The 18365-nt window shown below is 40.9% G+C and overlaps 1 protein-coding gene across 8 annotated transcripts in view; it reads right to left on the bottom strand.

The window, feature by feature from the left end:
• Positions 1-1190: 1190 nt before the first annotated feature.
• The window catches only part of znfx1 (zinc finger, NFX1-type containing 1), a 24610-nt gene continuing 7435 nt past the window's right edge, over positions 1191-18365 (bottom strand). For all 8 annotated transcript variants that reach the window (XM_077572531.1, XM_077572535.1, XM_077572534.1 and 5 more), the window contains exons 4-19: positions 17908-18136; positions 16146-16495; positions 15401-15580; positions 15153-15259; positions 13854-14092; positions 13628-13759; positions 13200-13348; positions 11470-11613; positions 11156-11246; positions 9282-9514; positions 9046-9185; positions 7521-7653; positions 6848-7015; positions 5040-5150; positions 4853-4948; positions 1191-4308 (exon numbers count right to left, since the gene is read on the bottom strand). In XM_077572531.1, coding sequence (XP_077428657.1) covers positions 1840-4308; positions 4853-4948; positions 5040-5150; positions 6848-7015; positions 7521-7653; positions 9046-9185; positions 9282-9514; positions 11156-11246; positions 11470-11613; positions 13200-13348; positions 13628-13759; positions 13854-14092; positions 15153-15259; positions 15401-15580; positions 16146-16495; positions 17908-18136 — 4971 coding nt within the window. In that variant the 3' untranslated portion in view covers positions 1191-1839. The remainder of the gene's footprint in view (positions 4309-4852; positions 4949-5039; positions 5151-6847; positions 7016-7520; positions 7654-9045; positions 9186-9281; positions 9515-11155; positions 11247-11469; positions 11614-13199; positions 13349-13627; positions 13760-13853; positions 14093-15152; positions 15260-15400; positions 15581-16145; positions 16496-17907; positions 18137-18365) is intronic.

Here is an 18365-nt window from a genome sequence, read left to right as displayed (position 1 = left end):
CTGTATGTACTGACTCTTGTGCTTTCCTGTTTGCGTGTAGCACTGCAAAGCTAGCTGCATTGCAGCTCCAGCAATAATAATACGTGTTTAGGCCATCCGACATGATGGACGAGACCGTCCACCTCGTAGGATATTGCCATTTTTCCTCGGTGGCTCCCTCCGTGCTGCTGTCTCTCAGGCCGGCGCTTATAAACACTATAAACACGCTATAAACACAGAAGAGAGTGACACCCCCTTTAACGTTTGCTCAATTTGAACACTTGTCCTGTGACAGCAAATGGTGCTGCCCCCACCATTCCTCCTGCAAAGACTGCCATTTTTGCATTCCAGCTGCTTTTTAAGACAGGGACACATCCATCATGGGGGTAAAGTGGGGGGCGAAAAAAAATGCAACTCAGTGAGGAGGCGCGGTTATTTCAGCATTGTTTATTTTGCTTTGCTAGAGCGTACGCCATTTATTATTAGCAACATATTCTAGATGATCATTTTAAAGCACTGCACTAACTCTACTCTCAGTGCATGTGTGTGAAGTAACCTGGCAAATTGGCCTATGTTTAATTTTAGAAAGGTCAACAAGATGCCGCTAACATTAGCCACCACTTAGCTCGCTCCACACATGGCTCGGCTGGCAGCCTATGTTTCGCCATGACGGATGCTGGCTATTGAATTTCATGCGGATAGCAATTTGCGTGGTTCGATATCCATCATTTTCCAAAACAAATTGAAATTTGCACTCATCAGACCACAGCTCACTTTTCAACTTGTGTGTCAGTCCTCACAAAACTCAAGCCGAGCAAAGAATGAATGAATGAAGGAAGGAATGGTTCTTTAGCCGGCAGCTAGTGATGGACAAATGAAGCCTCATGAAGCACTTGTGATATTTTTGGGCTCCTCTAGAGGGCACTTTTGGTTTAAAGATGCAATGGAAATACAATCAATTTCTATTGCAAATTACAAATGAGAATATTAAAAATATATATATAAATAAGATGAACATTATATATCTAGTCTTTGTAGATTACAAATTTGATTTGAAATCATTTAATTGTTTTTATTTGCATCTTACAACCAACATAATTGGAATTAGGGTTTGAATTTTATATATATAAAATATTATGTAAAAAAAAAAAAGAGAAAGATTTCTGGGATTTTCCAATATTCACAAAATAATTACTCATTGACATTTTTGGTTTTATATAATTTTTAATTTTTTTTTAAGAACATGCAGTGGGCCATTTGACCCGTGAACTATTTCTGGTATAGCAAAGAAACAATCACAACGGAGGGGTATGCAACAGTACATTAAAAGCAACACAATTTACTGCAACACAGCAACACTTTTGTTTTACACACTTTATGTTAGCATGGAACATGTGGTTAAAACCTCTGCCACAGTCAAAAGCTTTTGTGTACGAATACACGTTGAAACATTTTTCGGGGGTCGCGAACACCATTCCCAAGTTTTGGATTTTCAGATTACAGTTTGACCCTTATTTGTTTTATTATATTAGCATAACCCTAAATTTGCAAATAGCCAAGGGTTCACCGACGCTTAGAATTTAAATAAAGACCACTCGATGGTAAAGTTAAACTGTATGGAAGCGGATTAGGGTCAGTGAAGAGGGAAAAAAAAAGGTTGGCAGGATTCTGACTTTAATCTCAGAATTCATAGATAGCTCTATGTCACAAAGTCCGAATTCTGAGAATAAAGTGAGAACTTTGACTTTAAAGTCCGAATTCTGACTTGTGAAAGTCCGAATTCTGAGAATCCTGCCAACCCGTGTTTTTTTTTTTTCATCCACTGGCCCTAATCCTCTTCCGTAGAACTGGAATGTAAATCTAGTCTAGGTTAAGATCTTCGAAGTTCAAGAGGTTGTTGGCTTCGGACCAAGCTGGGTGCTGAGCCCCGTCCATCACGGTCGCGACCGTATTTCCGCTGGCGAGCGTATGGTTGCCCCCGCCGATCATGGCGTCGCAATCGGTGCAGCGTCGGGCCTCCATAGCCCCGCCGCACTCAGTAATGACGTAGACGTGACGGTTGGGGCACTGAAACCAGTGGCCGGACCCGATCTTCATGGCTGAAACGATCATCTTTCTCTCCTCGTCGCTGATTCCCAAACCTTTGCTGGGCACCTTTCGCTTCATGGCCTCCAAAGCCTCGTTCCCTCTTTGCTCGTCGTCCTCGGTGAATTGACCGACCTTTCTCAACACCTCCTCCACAATTTCTTTCTTGGTTTCAATATCAATATCATTACTTTTTCCAAGTGTCTCCGCCGCCTTGGAAAGGATGATGAATTCCGCCCAGAGCGTGAGCCTCTGCAGCTCCCTTTGCAAATCAAATAGCTGCTGCTGGGTGAAATTCTGGTTATTGACCCACGATTGGAAGGTGTCCATCGTCTTCCTGAACTTGTTGACTTTAGCGAGTGTCGTGCCCTTAACGGCCGTACGTAGTTTGTCCATCCTTGTCAGGAAGTTGAGCCTATTTTCCAGGACCCATATATCATTGGCCGAGATGTGTTTGCTTGTCAGGATACGTGTCATATGCATGTATTGCACATCCTCAAGCACACCAACGGTTTTAAGTCTCTCCAACACAATCAAAAGCTCCTCACTGTGCATTTTCAGATCAACTTGATCCCCACAAATCTTTTCCTTCACCAACTCTATGGCTGCCAGACTTCTGTTGATGTGCGATCCGTAGCGTAGGTTCTTACGGATGGGAGTTCGACACTTTGGGCATTCTTTCAGTTTAATGGCCACCTGCCCTTCTTCGTTGGCCTGCCGCTCCTCATCCATGCTCATGTACGTATCCATCGACGTGTGTTCGATGATGTGGCCGCAGTCTTCCAGCTGGATGAAGCGAGCTTCGGGGTCATCCTCCATGCCAAAGAAAATTTCCGTGACCTCGTCTTCATGACAGATGCGACATTTACTCGGACATTTGTCCCCGCACAGGCCGATGCACGGGTGGCCGCAGCTCAGGGTGCCGGCGCAGGGCTGGCTGCACGCCGGCCGATCGCAAGGCTCATGGCACAGCTTGCTGCAGCTTTGGTGAGGGCACTGACTGGCGCAGGGCTCGTTGCATGGCGTGCAGGGTTTTCCGCACTCCTTCTTGCACTTGCTGTGGACGCAGCAGTTCTCGCAAGGTTTCTGGCAGGGGGGGCAGTCGCGGATGCAGGGAACGGCGCACTTGTGGGAACATATCAGTAGGCGGTCGCAACGATGAAAACAGGCAGAGTGGAAGCGACCGTTGTAACACTGGCCGCAAGTTCCGCGACAGGCGTGGCCGCATTGAAGCAGCTGCTCGCATCGGGTCGTGCACGGAGGTTCGTCGTAATCGCCGTCGTCATTTTCTTCTGTTTGGTAGAAACAAGCGCCCTCCTGGCTGTGGCCGCACCGTAGTTGGAGCATGACGTTGGCTTTGCACTTGCTGGTGCACGCTAACCCGCACCACGTGCTACAGCGATGACCACACTGGAGCGTTCTCTCGCAAGGCATTTTGCAGATGAGGGTGTCCGGGTCCTGGTGACACGGAACCATCTGTTTGTGCTGACACTTGGGTATGATCTTTTCAATCATGATCGGACAGTCTTGCGGACATTCGGCATGGCAGACGAGTGAGCACTTGTGTCCCAAATGGCATAGAATTTTTGTACAGTCCTTGACGCACTTGTAGTTTTTGTGCTCCATATCGTAGGGGTGGCAGACACTTGCGCACACGTGGCCGCAGTCCAAACGGAACTCACAGGGTTGGGTGCAGCCTCCCTCGGGGGCTTGCGTGAAATCGTTGGCACAAGACACTTGGACCTGCCGTTCCGGGTGATTCTGACAGCACAACGTCAGAGATTTCCCGATCTGACCCTTCTCGCTCAAGGTGCTGAAAATGTCGCTCCACAGCTTGACCCGGCCCAGCATCTCGCTGTTGCCGATGCAGTACAGACCTTTCTTGGCCCGAGACAAGGCCACGCAAACGCGATTGGAGATGTTCAAGAAGCCGACTTTACCCTGCATGTTGCTACGCACCAATGACAACAAGACAATGTCGTTCTCTTCTCCTTGGTATTTGTCCACGACATGGACTCTGACGCCTTTGAATTGGCTGGCCGGCATGAGTCGGCGCAAACATCGGAGCTGGGCCGTGTAGGTGGTTAGGATGGTTATCTGCTCGGGTTTGTACTCTTGGAGGAGAAGATAACGGCAAAGAGCGACTACAAACGTGGCCTCGTGTGGGTTCTGATGGCTTCTCCCCTCCTTGAATTGTTTTTCGAGTTGGTTGTGCGCCAAAAAGAACAAATTGGTTTTCAGGCCCTGTAAGAGAATTTAAATATAAATCAGTTATTGTGTGCTCAAAAGAGCACCAACATTTTTGAAAATATAGCCCAAATATAATATGGATGCAGATATAAAGTGTTAGATTAAGCCTCTTAATGATTAGACAGGTGACTTAAGTTTGGCCGTTATTTCGCTGTGAGCTGTCCTGGCTTAGCGTCTTCTTATCTATCTGTACTCTGGCGCACTTATCCAGTTGAAACCACTTAAGACCATTAGGTCACATTTTCATATGAACTAGCCTGAGCCGAGCACCCCCCCCCCCCCCCCACACACACACACACACACCCCGTGTGGCTGGGCGGCCATGACAGTATAAGAGTAAAGATCATATTGAATAGATTAGACCTGCTTCCGCATTCAGCAGAAAAGGCTCCACAGCTGTGTACTCGATCTTTCTGGCATCTATTTAATAGTTCAACTGAGAATATGCTGGCTGTTATAATTAGTATAGCGAGCATTCACGATAAACGAACCGGTGAAAGTTCCCATCTGAGCTTTACAACGGAAACACAATACAGACCTTAATGTTGTCAAAGTTCAAGACGGAGGGATGGTTTTCCAGCTCTTTGTAAATGTGTGGCGTCAGAAGGCAGGCAATTTCTGGCCTCATGCGATGCTGAAATGTGAGCAGGTAATAAATAAGCTCTCGCTTGAAATATAGCAATTTAGTTACACCATACAGCACGCTCGTTAAAATCAATTCCAACCTGTTGGTCGAGTCTGACAAAAGGAAGTCCCATGTTGACCAGCCTCTCAAACATGGACACCCCCATTTGGTAGTTCTTCTCCAGGTCATACTCTGTGGAGCTGGGGCGCAGCTGTGGAAATATTGAAACATGTTCAATATTATTGGAGGACATTTTAAGGGTTGCATAGTGACCTTGTCTTTAGCAGGTCTGCGTCGTGTAGTGAGCTGGGCCTTCCTCACACATTCCAAAAACATGAATGGTAGATCGATGTATGTGCCCTGTGATGGGTGTACACCTCTTCTCTCATCAAAATCAGCTGGGTAAGCCCCAGCATACTTTATGGAAAATAGATGGTTTGCAGATTGTTTCAGATAGGGACTATTTGATCTGCAAAAATTCAGATAGTCCATTGACTTAAAATTGAGTATGGGCACTCCAGTGACTGGTTGATTTTAAACCTTTTTTTTTTCTGGCTGATCGGCAAGCTAGTTGACATTGAATCACCAACGCCATCTTCTGGTTTCTGCACTCCATTACATTAATAAACAACATGCTTTTAAAAACCTACAATGAAAAAAAAGAGGATTTATTTGGATTTAAAATCATGTTTCCCTAACCAAGTCATCCAGTGCATTTTTTTCTTCTTTTTTACAAAAAAATTAAAAATAAAATAACACAATAAATAAATAATGTCCCTAGGCATGATTGTAAGTGTGAATGGTTGTTCGTCTATGTGTGCCCTGCAATTGGCTGGCAACCAGTTCAGGGTGTACCCCGCCTACTGCCAAAAAAGACAGCTCGGATAGGCACAAACACCCCTGCGACCCTGCGATGAGGAATAAGCAGTTCCGGAAAATGGTTGGATGGATGGAAATAAGTACAAGTAAAATAAAACGGATATAAAAAATATAAATAAATACCAAAAATAAAAATAAATAAATGGAAAACAAACTATACATGTAAATATATAAAATATATAAAAGTACAATTGAATGCCAAATAAAAAGCACAGGATTAAAAAAAAATAAAAAGATAAGACAAACTTAAGACCGCCTCCTCATTTGAATAACATTTCCTTGCACATTTGAAGCTGACATTGTCTGCAGCATGAAAAAAAAAATATATATATATATATATATATATATATATATATGAGAACAGAGAATTTTCATGTATTTGTATTTATTTCCAAATCTATTTTTAGATTTTTGTTGTTTTCATTTGCATTTATATAAAAAAAATGTATTTATTTGATATGATAATTTTTACATTTGTTTTTATTTCACTTTATTTATTCATCTATTTATTTATTTTTTGGCAGTTTTGGTCCTCCATAGACTTAATCATGTTTCCCCCCCCCACTGTCAACACCTTTCTCAAATGTGAAATTATTTACTTAATACATTTACTTTATAGTACAAAACCGAGCCCAACCATGAAAAAATAAAATAAAACAATAAAATAAAATTATTATAGTTGCCTAAATTAATGGCTCAAGCTACGAAAGTATCCCAAATGATAATTCTAACTTATTTTACAACAAACATTAAAAATAAATTTCTTACCTATTATTTCATTAAAAAATATATATTTTTATTTTGTTTTAATAAAACCATACTCTGTATAGTAACTAGTCAGTCTAAACTTGTTGGTCCCTCAGATGAAATGCATCACTTGAACATTGACTCAAATATACTTGTAGGGCTTTGGCGCACTCTTGTGCCATCGTTGGGCATTACAATACAACAAGAGCAAAAAAAAAAAAATTAATAAAATTAACCAATAGGCGCAGGTTGAATGTATTGACTGACTGTGAGGCCTCTTACCTGCTGGTGATCTCCAATGAGAATGAGGTGCTGACATGCTTGACTCAGAGTGGTAACAATGTGGGCCTCGAGAACCTCTGCCGCCTCTTCTACAATCACCAACTGCGGGCGCACCTCCTGCAGGACCTTACGGAACTTGGCCGCCCCTGTTGTTGTCATGCCGATGACCTGATGGCAGCAGCAAGGGGCAAACAAGATTGTTTGGATCAAAGATGTCAGGGACATTCGCTTAATATGTAGGACCAAAACAAATAAATAAATAAATTAATTAATTAATTAATAGAAGTAAAATAAAAAACGAATAAAAGGTTTGTGAACCTCTTGAGCAATTTGGATTTTATGAATGTTTCAACCTCATTTTGTTGTTCAATCTGAACCATTACATTTTATATGAAATAACAGGTGTAGGTTTAGCATTTCAGTGCATTGCTCTTTATATTATTTATTTTTAATTTCGGCAGTTTTGGTCCTCCGCTATTACGACATATATAGAAACATCTGTTTCAGGTGAAATCTACGACTGTTTTTGTTTTTATTTGTATTTTCTTAACGCACACGGTTGAATAAGCAAACAGCTGTTTTGTAGACGGTGCCTCAAAAGTAACGTTTGGCGTATTCCATTTCGAGAAGCCACTTGCTCAATGCTCATTTTGCGAGTCCTTCTCGTGTGTACCTTGGCCATCCGGAGGATGCAGAGAGTCTCGTCACGTTTGATTTCAGCGTATCGTTCCGCTGCCTGCTGGTATTCCTCTTCGTAGACAAGCGCTTTGGTACGGAGGTCAGCTCTGAAGCGTACCATCCACAACCTGCAGGTGCGCAAGAAGGCCATTCGTGAACACACAAGCATCACCCACGGCAGAATTCATTCGATACAAATGACGTGAAACCGTCATCCTTGGTGAGCAAAATTTGGGCATACATCCAGGAATGTTTTTTTTTTTTTTTTGCCCAAGCAGATCTGTACTGAAATAAAATGTCAGTCTCATCTGCTCACCTCCGTCAGAATCAACAGTGCTGACCAACATAACTTAAATGATTAGCAAATGACCAATGAGATTTAACGTTTGCCTCACAATAACTTTTCCCATCGTCTGATTGGTGGGTCATAGCAAAACTTGTTTGATAAGCAAAATAGGACTGTACACATGTAATACAGTTGATACTAAACATCTCTGTTGAGTTTGATTTGATTTTTTTCATGTTTTGTCATGTAACATTTAAAAGCACAGTGTGTAAAATTTAACACCGTCTAGTGGTCAACTAGTAATTTATTCATTTAAAAAAAAAAAAGACATTGATTTCAATAATATGCAAATAAATACTGTATAGCTTAAAAAATCTATACTAATCGTCAGTCCACACGCTGGGTGTTATTTTTACAAATTACTGAGCGATTTAAAGTGTTGATAATGACTTGTTCTCCTTGATGATGTAATATTAATTAATTTGCTTCCAAAAACGTATTTATACGTTTTTTATGCTAGAGCATACAGAAGGCTTCGATGCAGCTTCTGAACTGAAGAGAATGCTTGAAGCAATGGTCGTTATTACAAAAATGGTCAGCAGGTGGCAGCAGAGTATAAGAGGTCAACCAGGGTCATGTTCCAAAAAGCTCTTTCCCCACTGTTTTGTGAAGAAAATAAAACAGATTTGTGATTAATGATGAAACTTAGCTATATTTTAATGCTAATTGCTGCAAAGCGGAAACAGATAGAAATATACCTTTTTCCTGATAAAAGAAGGGACGTTTGGTAGTAGACTAATTGTGCTTTTGGTAGGCTCCATGTTTTTCTAGCAATAGAACACAATATTCTGTGGGCCTTGCAAAATCCGTCAAAATCCAGTAAAACAGCCGGGAGCAAAGGGGGTGGCTTCAGTGAAAATGGCTGGGAGTAATTGAGTTAATGGTTGGACAAATGTTTTGGGGGTCTCCTGAAAAGTGACCATTTTGGAAGTATATCACATCAATGTACATTTTTGGAAACATAAACAAAAGTCTAGAGCAACTGTATCAAATTACCAGTTTTACAAAAAGAATAATAATCAGATCTGAGTAGCTGTAGTTAGTAGTTGATCAAGAAAACTGCGACAAAAATATGCAGCTTAGGCAAATGATTAGAAAACGGTGCAGTTCTACAACTACAACCACCACGGCCAAGTGTGTGTGCGTGTGTGTGTGTGTGTGTATGAAGACTGACCGATAGAGTCTCCATCGGTCTTCCATGCTGAGGGCCCAAACATCCAGGATTCCTCGTTCCTCTGCTTCACTCATTGTTGTCTTCTTGGCCAGCTTCTTCTTGACTTTATACTTCATCTTCCTCTTCTGTTCCCGTTGAACCTGAAAAGAGAAAGTAGGCAGTGCACACAAATGTGAATCTTTAACGGTACTTATCACTCATCACTGGTTTTCAAGCGATTGGGAAAGAGAGTATACCTGCCATTGTTCCTGGGTCTGCTCAGTTTTTTGGGGGTCCTGATCCATGCCCATGGCCATCATAGATTTCTGCAGTATTTCGAGGGCCGCTGCCTCCCTGCGACGTTCTTCTTTGTCATCTTTGCCGCGTCGCGTGTCAACGTTGTCCTCGATGATGCGTTCGTCTTGGATCAGAGCGGCCTCCTCTGCCACTTCAATGAGGTCCTCCTCCTGTAACTCTGTTGCAGCCTCCGCTGCGGAATCGCAAATGGAATTTCCAACACATATTAAATAATTATAATGATAATACATTTATTTATATCTCACCTTTCAAGCAATAAATAAATAAAAATACATACACATAAAAGCATAGAAAAGATTCATATAAATATAAAATCAGTAAAAGCAAGCCTAAAAAATAAAAAAAATTAAAAAGAGTCTTTAAAAGCGACTTAAAAGATGTTAAAGACTCTGCATTGCCAAAAGGCCAAATGCGGAATGTTTGCCTTTTACGGATGCACTGAGATTGACTACATTTTGGATTTGTCAAGACTGATTATATACTCAACAAAATTATAAACAAAGGATGTCAAAATCATCGTGTTAATATCGCGTTAACGGCACAATTTTTTTTGAGCGCTCGTTTAACAACCGCCCCTTATTTGGAAAGCCTCTACTAAGGGAATTCCAGTCGCAACGCAGCAGAAACGTCCATGTGAAAATTACCCAATAGAAATGTAGTGGAGGAGCCATTTGGACTGTGTAGCACTTCCACCAGTTCCGTGCTTTGACAGAACGCATTCAGTTAGCCGTTAGCAACGAGCTAGGTTGCTCCAGCAAGAGGTGTCCGCGGCACTCTCAAACCCTGTGAGAGCCAAGAGCCGAATGGACGCCGTCATGTCAGTTGGAGTGACCCCAAGCCACTTGGTCTTTAGATGTGAGGCGTATTTTATTCAGCAACTCCAGAAAATAGCTCGTTAAGTGTAACACATAGTCAAAACAAAAACTAACAAAATAAAAGCTTTCAACGTCGTTCAAAGAAGTCACTTGAACACAATTTAGCAGTAATAAATTTAATAATAATGCATACATTTGCGGGGACTGGCTTCAAGTTATATTTTACAATTTTAAAAATGTGCAGAATTTCACAAGTTACTTCATGTTAAAAATTAGTCAGCTCTTAGTATGAAAATAAAAATGCACTGAGCTGTCACCATTGTCTTACAAATGCAATTGTGCCATGTAGTGACAGAAAAATGACCAACACAAATCAATGTCACGCTTGTTTTGTTTTTTTACAGTCCATGTTTTTATTTTAATTTATGAATTGTTATGAAATTACTGATTTAATGACTAAAAAATGCAACGACATTTCTATTAGGGTAACATTTCTTCCCACTTTAATGTTAACAAGAGAATGAAAAATTTGAAAAAAATATTGTACACTTTATTATAAATTTAGATATAAATTGAGATATACAATGTGCAATTAATCGTGAGTTAATTATTGAAGTCATGCGATTAACAAGATTAAAACATTTAATCAACTGAGACCTATACGCAACATTTTTTGTTTTTATTCTCATATTTATGAGATGAACTCAAAAGATCTAAAACTTCTTCCACATACACAATATCACCATTTCTCTCAAATATTGTTCACAAATCAGTCGAAATCTGCGATAGTGAGTGCAGTTTGGTTTTATTGGGGGGGAAGGGGGGGGGGGCAGAAATGAGGTCTGTTCTATGAAATCTAGGTTGTTTTCAATTTACTACACACCCATCTTTGTTACGATGCATTATTGAATAAGTATAAGTCAAGCCACTAGTGTGATGATATATTATTTTTAGCTATCTACGACCAAGCGGCATATCCATGTCTCATTATCACTCACCTTCATCCACATTTGTGGCGTCTGTCTCCATCAGCAGGATACCTAACCACTCCATTATTAAGCTGGAATTGACGTCCCATATACCGAGATCCTGCATGGCATACATTTTATTAACAAGTTCATCATCAGTGTGTGTGGAAAACACTTTATCCAAACATTTAACTTAAAAAAAAATAAAAAAAAATACTACTGTATGCCCTGGTGACCGTTAATTGCTCTTGGGGGCCCCAGGTGCAATAGTTCACTTGCACCTTGGGCCGGTTGTGTGCATACTGTACAAGACACAAATGTGTGTGTTTTTGCAATACACTCACAAGTGGTTGGTGCAGACTGCCCCAGTGCTGTTCCATCATGTAGTTTTCAAGGATGTTCTCACGTAGGATACTGGTTAGAGAACAATGACGTTTGCATTTGTAGTTTTCAATGCTATTCTCCAAATCATTCAACTCCGACATAATCTGTTCAAGACATACAGGAAAGGCATGAGTCATCTTCAGACTTTAAGATCGATTGAACTTGAACTTGATTTTGTAGAGAAACGTAACCGTCAACTTTAGTGAGTTGCGTGCTTCTAAAATACATTAGTTTTGGTGCCATTTTTTAGATATTTACAACCTGGAAGTATTTTTTATTGTATCATCATAATCATGACTTAATTACTGCGTAGGCTAGAGATAGACACGTACCGACTTATGGAGAAACAGAACTTAATAAAATTACAGACCCCCCCGTATTTAGTAGAACCTTCAAAGTTGAACAGCCCATAACATAGTAACATTTGGAGTTCTATTTAAATTTTCTAGGACAATGGACCTCACAAGACAACCACAAATTTGGAATTTCACACCATTAAAAGGGTGAGTGGCTATACTTTATTTTGGTTTGTTTTAGTTAGTTTTGTGATTAAATATATTTTTATTCCTCTGTATTTTTTCCTTCAACTACTTCTACATTCACTTCAACAGGTTCCAAAAATTCATGCTTCGCAGGTTATAATTTTTCCTCATTCCTAACTTTCCCCCACAATTCAATAATTTTCACCCTAAAAATCCCCATTTATTTTAAATGACACATTCAAAAATTCACTTCCATTTGAAATTCAAACTGTTCAGCTCATTCAATTCACCTCCATTCATTTAGATTGGTGGTAGGTAACCCTGGTTTTTGACAAGTCACTTAGCATAATTGCAATGGATACATTTGCAATGTACAGTCGGAGGTAGGATTTGAACCCGTGACCTCCTGGTTAATGGACAATGCATTCTACCAAGTACGCCACTGAGCAGTATCAGACAGCTTGTAATGATGATCAGTTGTGTGTATGGAAGTGGGCGTGAAAAGTGGGACTTTGAAAATGAATGGGGAAAAGTTGATGTTTAACGTTAAATTGTGCCAATACTGTAAGTAATGTGGAATGAGATGATAAATACCCCGGAAGGCGTGAATTTTGGAAGCAAGTTGAAATTTAAACGGTGTAAATCGGAAGTATTATGTGGGAGTCGTTTCTCGGCAAGAAATTGAGGAGAATAAAAATTCCAACAACATATGTAAAACAGATTCAAATAGTTCCCGCTTGAAATTTAAATCATTCTACTCATTTACTTCACCTTGTGAACATTTTTCAACATGCAAAGATTTTGCACATACCACAAAGTCCACATTTTTCACTCACATATTTGCACATTTTAACCAATATCATTTCACATAATTCCATAAAATTAAATATCATTCCACATCATTCAATGCAGGCATTTCACCACTACCATTCAAGACCATTCCGTTATCGATCAATATCAATTAATATCGGTTCAAATCATTCAATACCATTCTACATACCGTAATTCCTTTCTTTCAACATTCCACCTGATTCAATATGATTCCACGTTTCAGCGTTCTCAAGCAATTTCTCTGGAAATTGCTTCACCTAGTTTAATTATGTAATGATAGACTTCTCACTATACTGTTCATGCATAACAGCTAAAAATGTGGTAAAGAGCTCATGAGAACCATTGAAAACGAAACATCAACACGCTGACAATCTCACCTCATGGAATGCGTTGCGTAAGTAAGATGGCTGTTTCTGTCTGAACACTTTTGAAGCCGCCAGCTCTCTCAGATTGAGAGGCTCCAGGACCTTACTGTTGCTGCGGCCCCCCACTCGCACGATGCCCTTGGGCATGAACTTATAGATTCCTTTCATGGACAAGTAAATAGAAGTAAGTATGTTATTGTTGATATGGAATTTTATTTCATTTCATTTTTTCATGTTGCAGTAGAAATTTTAATTGGACCATATGCCGAGAATATAAACATTAATAAGGAAGTGAAATAATGTATACACAGTTGTGTGTTACAGATCAAAACACAAGGTGGGCAAAGGCCCATTTTTAATTTTTGCTACTCAATGAATGATTGAATGTTTCGGCTGTGCATTCGGTCGTTGAGCATTAAAGCTTGACCCTCACATCTTACCCTCAAGGAACTGATCCAACGCATGATTAGTGTAACACACGACCAGCATTGGAGAATTTCTCTCTGGATACTCCCAAAGATTATGATTATTCAGAAGAGCCTGAGCGATCTTTAATCCCACGTAGGTTTTTCCTAAAGAAAATCAAACAAGGGAATGAAATTTTCATCTTTGTAACTCCCAAACATTTATGAATTGAAAAATGTCGATGAAAGGAATATATCTGACCGGTGCCGGGGGGTCCCTGTATGATGGCCAGCTCCTTGGTGAGAGCCAGTCGGAGAGCTCTCATCTGAGACTCATCCAAGCTCAGCATCTCCTTCTTGGGCCAACCATTTTCATTCAGGCTGTGAAAGGGTTTGATGCACTTCTTGTCCTTCGCTTCAGCAATGGATGACAGGTCATACATGTCATTTCCTGGAAGATATGCTGGCGGGTACATATCTGTGCTACACTCCACTATATACCTGGAAGTGTGAGAGACATGACATCATTTACCAGTTCTGCGGATAAAGTACAGCTAGCTACTAGGGATGGGTAGCGAAAACGGCACTTTTTGTGGTATGTACGTGAAAATCAAACGGTGCCATGTTTCGGTTCTGAAGCACGTCTTTCGAAGTTGTGCGGGAGTGGAAGAGTTGACGATTTTCCATGGCGCACCTGAACGCAACATTATACGTGCACCAGCGTACCGACGTGACCCGCTCACGCAGGACTTCACGCGCTAAAATACATTTCCAGGCTTTGGAAACAAGCAAGGTTTTTGAGGCCCCAAACCAAAGAAATATCGTTTGTGAAATATGCCGGGTGCAGGCTGACAATGTACGCCTGAGAGGGAGGTGTCGGCGGCGTCCTCGCTGTATGAGGAACCCGCGCACGTCTTTCCCCACCGATCCAATCATGCGCTGGAAGGCACACGGCTTCACCATCGTTAAGGTATATAGACATTGTATTTTGGATATACTACTGGTGACCATATTTAAAATAGCAAAAGATTGTGGCCAAAATGTAGCGACCATTACAGACCACATCGGGTACATTCAAATGATTAATTTGAACCCAATTATTCTCTTTGTTCATGTTCTCTTCCAGCTTTTTTTTAATATTTGAGTTCAATGTGGGTTCAAACTTCGAGCTCATAGCGCAGCAGGCTTTATGTTCTTGAAAAACAACTGCACAAGGAACCAACATAACATCAATTATTATTAATTAATAATTATTAATTAATTTTTTTAAATAATTTATGTTTATTAATTATACTTCAGTAATTGTAAAATGTTAAATCTTTATTTTTACTATTCCTCTCTGGCTCATTTCAATGAAATTGTATTTTATTTTTTATTTGACAAGTTATACATACTGAAAGGTAATTGTTAATTTATTTATTTATTTTTTAAGATTTTACTATTCAACAATGATGAACATTTGCTATCGGCAAAATTAATAAATAAAATTTAACAAATGAAAAAAAAAGCGAGAGAAAAGTAAAGCTTTGTATAAAACACACACTTTTGTATGGTTGCCTACCTCTGAAAGGGCATGTCATCCTCGTCTTGTTCTTGCAGGCCTTCTAGAACATACCGATAGGCCTCAAAGTAGGCGGGGGTCTCAACCATCAAAAAGTCCTGCTCTTGCTGAAGGATTAAAAATAATTAGTCTCACCAGACATCACTTGCCTGCTGGATACTAGTCAACACTGCATATTGCACTCCTAGTAATTACTGTACTTTGTGTTGGTGCTGGTGTTATCATTTACAAAACCAGTGTTCCCCTACCTCCATTCTGGCCAGCTTGAGTTTGCTGTCGTCCTTAAACGTAAGGGTGATCTTTCCCTTAATAAGCTGCTTGGGGTCTCGATCTGCCACTGTGGCATACAGGAAGCTCTCGAAATTATCACAAGAGAGGCAGACCAAGGAACCATAGAGCAATCTCTTGGAGTTCTCCCAGGGTACAAACTGAAAAAGGACAATTGAGGGGAGGGAGGGTGATTATTGATTAATCAGTGATATTTCAAATGTCCTTCTCATTTCAAGTTAACGTCTCACAAAAAGTTAGGGATATTTGGGCTTTGGGGTTTGATGCACGGTAGCTTTTTATAGCTGAACCAAATTTGTCCTCTAAACTTTAGAATGCAAATGTCCAACTCTTCAATATCTCAGTACTTTTTGCAAAAGCTAGCTGCTTTCCAACAAGCAGATGTTTGATCCACCAACCAATAAATTTCCAAGGACTCTTCCAGTTCCTTTGTATTTCTGTTGCAATCTACTGATGACACTCTGACACTCGAAACCATACGTCTCAAACTCCGGTCCTCAAGGGCCACAGTCGAGCATGTTTTAGAGGTTTCCCTCCTCCAACACAAGTGATTCAAAGGATCAGCTCATCAGCAAGCTCTGCAGAAACCAGAAGTTTAAGTTCACCTGTAAAGGTTATAGTGAATTTTAGGTGTCTCCTGAAATTTCAAACAAAAGCCCAATATGCCAAACATTTTGTGAGTAAGTAGGGCATGTCCAAGCTAACCTTGAGTGGCTGGACATCAAACTGGACAACATAGGCAAGACTACTGCGCATGCACTTGGGCTCCCCCAGTTTCACATCAAAATACACAAGGATGTCGTCAAGGTGTTTTGTCTTCAGCTCCGTATTGTTTTCCTCCATTTGCATCTGACGCAACTGCTGGATCCCTTCACGGAGTCGCCGCACCAAGTCCTCCCTCATCAGCCTGAAGTGTGTGTCCAGGTAGATGAAGGAGTTTGTGTATCGCTGTGAAGTGATGTTTGGTCTAAGGAAGGGTCTGTGGTCCTCTGCAAACTCCTCGGGAGTAGGGTAGATGGACATGGTCCTGAAAACTGGGTGCTCGTGCTCTTCACCTGGGTTCGGAGCAGAGGAACTTGTAAGTCGTTTTCATAACTAGCAAAACCTCGAAGACTAGGTGCCCAAACTGTAGAGACATCACATTCAGAACCAAACAAACGGTTATGCTCAGTAAATGTTGTTTAGTTATTAGTCATTAGCGGTTAGCTTCATGCTCAGTGAATGTGTAGCTGTGTATTGCTGCTTCAAGTTGTGCCTCAGAGCGTTTACTACAACGGTGCTCATTTGCAACCCAATAAGGTCAAGACTCACAGAGGAGCACATTGACATCCTTGTCTATATTGTAAAAAATCTTTCAACAGCAAAGAAAATTCAGACCAGTGATACGACAAGCTTAGACAGTCATCATAGAATAAAGTACAATTTCTAAACCCTTGTATGCCTTAATAGATATTTTACATTTTAAATTTTAGAATTTAAAAATGTAGCTGAGTGAGAAGAGAATGCAGCATTTGATGTTAATTTTTACTGATTTTTTTTTTTTTTTTTTTGTATATTTACTACCTCAAAATATAGTTGTCTTAGGCTACGTTCACACTACAGGCAAATGCGACCCAGATTTTTTGGGCCAAATGCGACTTGTATCTGACTTTTTTATGTCAGTCTGAACGGCTCAATTCCGATTTTTTCATATGCGACCTGGGTCACTTTTAGATGTGGTCCTAGGTCGGATACGTATCCGAATTTTTGCAATGCGGCCGCAGTCTGAACGTCCAGGTCGCATATATCCCACCTTGACGTCATCAAAAGTCCAATATGCGCTTCGCGCGGGCGGGGGCGTTAAGCCGGATTTATGCTTGACGCATCCGCGAGGTCCGCACGGCTCGGCAGACGTCACGTACGTGAATCGTATTTGACTTTAATTTAATACCACTTGAAACTTGAAGGATAAAGATGACATTTGTGGTGGTAATATTAGTAATTTAGCCACGCAGACGGCTCATTTATTACGTGCGGCAATGACGTGACGTCATCGTCAGGGGAGAAAAAATAAAGAGGTCTCCATGTGATGATGAGCTCATTTTCGCAAAATATTATTTCTACCTCCTCTCGCATCACTCCACTGTAGATATGAGATGGGAAAAATATGAGCCCCGACGACGGACTTATAAAAGTCCGTGGCCCTGACACGCTGGACCATACGTATTTACTTCCGCAAACACAGCGTTGTGAGGGACGTATCTTCTTCTGCGCATGCGGGTCACTTTGAGGACGCATTACGTCCACACAGCAGACAGACTGAGGTCACAGTTAATAGGTAATGTGAACGCTTACTACCCCAAAAAAAATCTGATTTCACAAAAAAAAAATCGCAATTGAGCATTAAGACATGCAGTGTAAACGTAGCCTTAGTACTTGTCAGAGGTGTCAGTACCATGGACTGGATTAAGAGCAGCATCTCCATTACCTGACATGTCAAGCTGAAGGAGGCCATAGGTGTCCCTGCTTGGGTGGAGAGTTCCTTCCCTAGACTTCTCCTGGAGGTGCTTGACTAGACCCTCAAGCCGTGCCAACTTCTCCACCACCTCAGCTGGTACGTCAACTCCTGCTGTCCTCAGTCTGTCCATGGAGGGTGGGAGCAGCGTCAGTAGCAAGCAGACACCTTCGACAGAGCTAGCGGGGAAGTTGGTGAGGACCTAATGATCAAGTGTGGAAAACGGTTCGTCAGTGAGGATATTTCAGTTGGTTAGCAGAATGAGCTGAAAACGACAGACTTGTCAAGCAAGTTTGCGGAGGGAGAAGTCAAGGTCAAGGTGTCGATCGATGAAGCTATTTGGGCCAGAACGCTGCACCCCAGAATCAAAACAACATTCTGTCCATCTCTAGTATTTTGGGTCATTCTTCATCAACCAGCAAGTAGCAAGT

Source organism: Vanacampus margaritifer, chromosome 8 (assembly GCF_051991255.1).
Source record: "Vanacampus margaritifer isolate UIUO_Vmar chromosome 8, RoL_Vmar_1.0, whole genome shotgun sequence".
NCBI lineage: Eukaryota > Metazoa > Chordata > Actinopteri > Syngnathiformes > Syngnathidae > Vanacampus > Vanacampus margaritifer.
Note: the sequence above shows the minus strand (reverse complement) of the source record. Positions and strands in the feature narration are given on the sequence as shown.